The sequence below is a fragment of the Vigna unguiculata genome, chromosome 2, assembly GCF_037176805.1.
Source record: "Vigna unguiculata cultivar grain cowpea cultivar isolate G323 ecotype 2 chromosome 2, ASM3717680v1, whole genome shotgun sequence".
Taxonomy (NCBI): domain Eukaryota; kingdom Viridiplantae; phylum Streptophyta; class Magnoliopsida; order Fabales; family Fabaceae; genus Vigna; species Vigna unguiculata.
Window position 1 is genome coordinate 21,341,219 of NC_140793.1, and position 3,802 is coordinate 21,345,020.

The window sequence follows — 3,802 nt, forward strand, 5'->3', positions numbered from 1 at the left end:
TAGATAATTGGATTTGGTTTAATTGGTTAGTTCTGTCTAAGCATAAGACTACAAAAAAAATTTAACGCATAAGCTTTGGATTCCTTATCCCTCATGAACATGTTACCTTTATGCTATGAGTGAAAGATGAGTCATTATTCCATTGTTTCTATTATTTCCTTCAACTGTTACGTGAATATTTGATCTTGTTAAAAACTAAAGTTTCTGTATTATCTAAACTGAATGAACACCATTTGTTCAACATATTTTTTAACAACAGAAAATATAAAGGAATATTGTTCAACACAAGTTGATCGGAATAAAGTTGCTTCGTGTTCGTCTACTCCAGGTATCAAAGTTTCAACAATGAAAGAATAAATATGCATGTATATAATCAGATTAAAATGCAATCAAAATTTAGGAGAATGCTTAATGTATAATATAATAAGAAAAAAAAGTTATTGCTTCCAAAAGAAAAAGTTAGTGTAAAATAGATTTTCACTTTCATTTAGTTATAAATGACCGTATATGATAAAGTTATTAACTTTTAGAGTAATTATCCAAAAAGTTTTATTATAGCTTTTAAATGAGAATATATTACACGCTGAGTGTACCGTGTACCATTTAACTAAGAATATAATTGGTAAGTGATGGAATTAAAAGTTATAACTAAATTTTGCTTTTATTTTTTGTAAGAAAATAAAATAGAAACTTGCTTTAGTAAGCAAGACTGTTAAGTCGTTAGGTCCCTTTGCATTATGAGGTTTGGTTTAGGCCAGAGTGGGATGGAATGGATACCTTAGTTTTTTTCTTACTGCACCTCCATTCCAGAGAAAGAATAAGAAGATAGGAAAAAAAAGAATCAATTTTGAAAACTTGTTCCATAATATATTTTAAATATTTTGGAAATTTTGTTTTAGATAGTTCATTCTAAAAAACTTGTTCTGAAAATTATCATATATTATCTGGAAAACTTCTACCAGAAAACTGTTATGAAAACTTTGTTGTGAAAATTATGTTTTAAAATTTCATAAAGCTTCTTCTGGAAGAGAAAGCCTACAATTAAAGGCCTCAAATTTGTAATATTTTCATTTACCCCATATGAGTGTATTGGATAGGTGCATAGTTGTAAGGTTCGAAGCGGCCGAACGTGTAGGCGGCGAGAATAAAATGGCAATGCTTGCTGCACCCCAATAGGGGTAGTGAAATGGCCCTTATACCCTTAATTGAAAAATTAATGAAACCCTAAATTGTATTCTCTTATCAACTTTGTTCTTATTGTTCCCCTCTTGTAGTACTTGATCGTTCGTCCCTGCTAAGAACTGTCCTGCCATATCAAATTGATTAAGCATGTTCGAAAATTTTCATTTTTGGTGTTGTTTATGCATGTTCTGAAATGAGTTATACACAAGTAGATATAAGTTATATTTTTTTTTTCTTAATTATGTTTTGAGCTATGAAATCCAACCATAAAGATATGAATCCAACAAGGTCACAAACACACAAGTTAAAAAATATAAGATACGGACACAATATATATATATATATAATTTGAATTTTATTAATATATTTAAGTTTTTATTAAATTTAATAATTATTTTTAATTTATTTAATTTTTAGTTGAATAATTTATTATTGTCAAAAGGTGAACTGAGATATAAAATAACAATTTTATATTCATACTTTAAAAAGAAAAAAAAAAGATCATTCAGCTTCTTTGAGAGACATTTATTGAAAACACTTCGAGAGTCTTCATCTTCTTTATTGAAATTAATAAATTAATAAAAAAGATAAAAGCTTTTCAACTTCTTGTTTTCAGGTATGTTACTTATCTTTCACTTTCTATTTTTTCTCCTCCTTAACTCTTTTTCTTCTCCTTCTCTACCAAAATTTTGTTCTGTTCAACTCTTTTCCTTGCCCTTCCGCTCTAAATCTAATTTACCCAAACTCCGATCTACACACAACATAGATTATCTTGCCTTTCTTGTTATGTTTTTTATAAAATCAGATTAGATATGTTTTTATCCTTCAACTTTTAGTAAAAATTAGAATTAATCCTTCTTGAAAATTCTGAATCAAATTAGGCTTTCAACTTTCGTGAATTTAATACTTTTAACTAAATACAAAATATACAAAATAGCACACTGACCGAATATCACTTCATCAAGATCAATTCTGCAAATCAATTAAACATACAAAATCAACAACACTATTCTTATTATATAAAAAATCATTCCATTAGAAGTTGCAATCAATTAAAAATGGATTAATATTTCCGAGTTATTGGTTGAAAATTGGAATAACTTACTCTTTCATTCGTTTCTTAAAATCAACTATGTGAGGAAAATCATTTTCCATGATCAACTTTGTACCATTCCACGTATTAGAAAGAGAAAATGGTCATTCACCTACTTATGAAAACCAATGTTAGACAAAAGGAAAATTATATTCAAGGAAGTACATGTTTCATAAAGTAATCTACCTGCAGCTGGTTTTAGCTTGAGTAATCATAACCACCAGCTTCTCCGAATTAGGTAGTTCATTGTATCTCTGTAGAAACTTCTTGCAATATTCATCCACAATGTACAACAAATTGCAGCATCACTGCAACAAATCAAAATTTTTCAGTTCAAATAGATCAAATATTAATATAGAATTGTGACAGTACAATTATTTTCAAGTACCTCAAATCCACCAAAGTAAACACCACATTCTTTGAGTCTACATTTTTGAACTGAGGCTTAATTCTCACATTCTCAACCACACCAATCAAATCTCAATGACACAATATACAAAATAGGGTTAGCATGACTATTACACGAAAATTTGTTTAAATTACAACAGTAAACATATTTCTTATATATATAAGCAAGTCAAGAATAAAATTGCCACTAACAATCTCTTTTATACTTTTAAAGGCAAAATCCTTCATTGGAACTTTAGGAATAGCTTGCGACTTCACAGATGTAGCACCAATAAACAGTAACTTGTAAGGATGCTCACATACTCTGTACTGTCCTTCATTTTTCAGTATCTTGAAATTGTGCATGATAATGTTTCTCCCTCAATCAACTTGCTATCCCATAAATCAAACTCTTCCCTTCGAACAATGCAATGTATCTTGTCCGCCTACAATAAATAATCAACATAACAAATTAAAAAATAAAAGCTATAAAAAAATTCAACGATTTACTTATAAAATACTTACATTTTCATCCATCAGAATCATCTTCAACTGAAGATTAGAATCACAGGACTGAACATACCAATGATCAACAACTCTAATAGCCAGCTTTAGAGTCTCCCTCTTACCATCAATATCTTTAATCATATCTAGCTTCTTCGCCATTACACTTCCTAAAAAACAGCAAAAAATTTGAAAAAAAATAAAACATCATAACTTCAAACTGTAATAATAGCAAAGATCAATAAAATATTTAGATAAACACAACAATATAAAACAAAACAAAAACAACAACAAACAACTCTAGGAAGCATTCACCAACAAAAGAAAAACAACCACAAAACATAACTCCAATAAAATGAAATAACATAAAAAATATCGATCTACTTAAAAGCAAAGGGAAAACAACTAAGAGTAGAAAAAAAATGGATATGCAAGAACACAAATATAAACCGGAGTACGTATCATAAACAAAAACAAAAAATCAACAAAAACAAAATAAAAACAACTGAAAATAAGAAAAAAGTTAAACAAACACGTAATATATCGAATTTCATGTTCTTAGAAAGAAAAATCAGCTGAAAAAAAAAGGAAAACAACCTCTGAAACCTACATAAACAATCGAAAAAATAACTTTTC

The 3,802-nt window shown here is 28.4% G+C and overlaps 1 protein-coding gene across 1 annotated transcript; it reads right to left on the reverse strand.

Moving 5' to 3' along the window:
* Positions 1-2,486: 2,486 nt before the first annotated feature.
* On the reverse strand, positions 2,487-3,328 carry LOC146888425 (uncharacterized). Its single transcript, XM_085670097.1, has 4 exons — positions 3,188-3,328; positions 2,890-3,013; positions 2,664-2,754; positions 2,487-2,583 (listed from the first exon to the last, which is right to left on the reverse strand). The coding sequence occupies exons 1-4, from the start codon at positions 3,326-3,328 to the stop codon at positions 2,487-2,489; spliced, it is 453 nt and encodes a 150-aa protein (XP_085526223.1).
* Positions 3,329-3,802: the final 474 nt, after the last annotated feature.

Excerpts from the sequence above, each read along its gene's own strand:
- LOC146888425 (XM_085670097.1), bottom strand. The coding sequence starts at position 3,328 with ATGGCGAAGAAGCTAGATATGATTAAAGATATTGATGGTAAGAGGGAG. Across the intron at positions 3,014-3,187 it reads TGATTCTGATGGATGAAAAT|ATACTGAAAAATGAAGGACA; the intron begins GTAAGTATTTTA and ends CACAATTTCAAG. Across the intron at positions 2,755-2,889 it reads GAAGGATTTTGCCTTTAAAA|ATTTGATTGGTGTGGTTGAG; the intron begins GTATAAAAGAGA and ends TGTGTCATTGAG.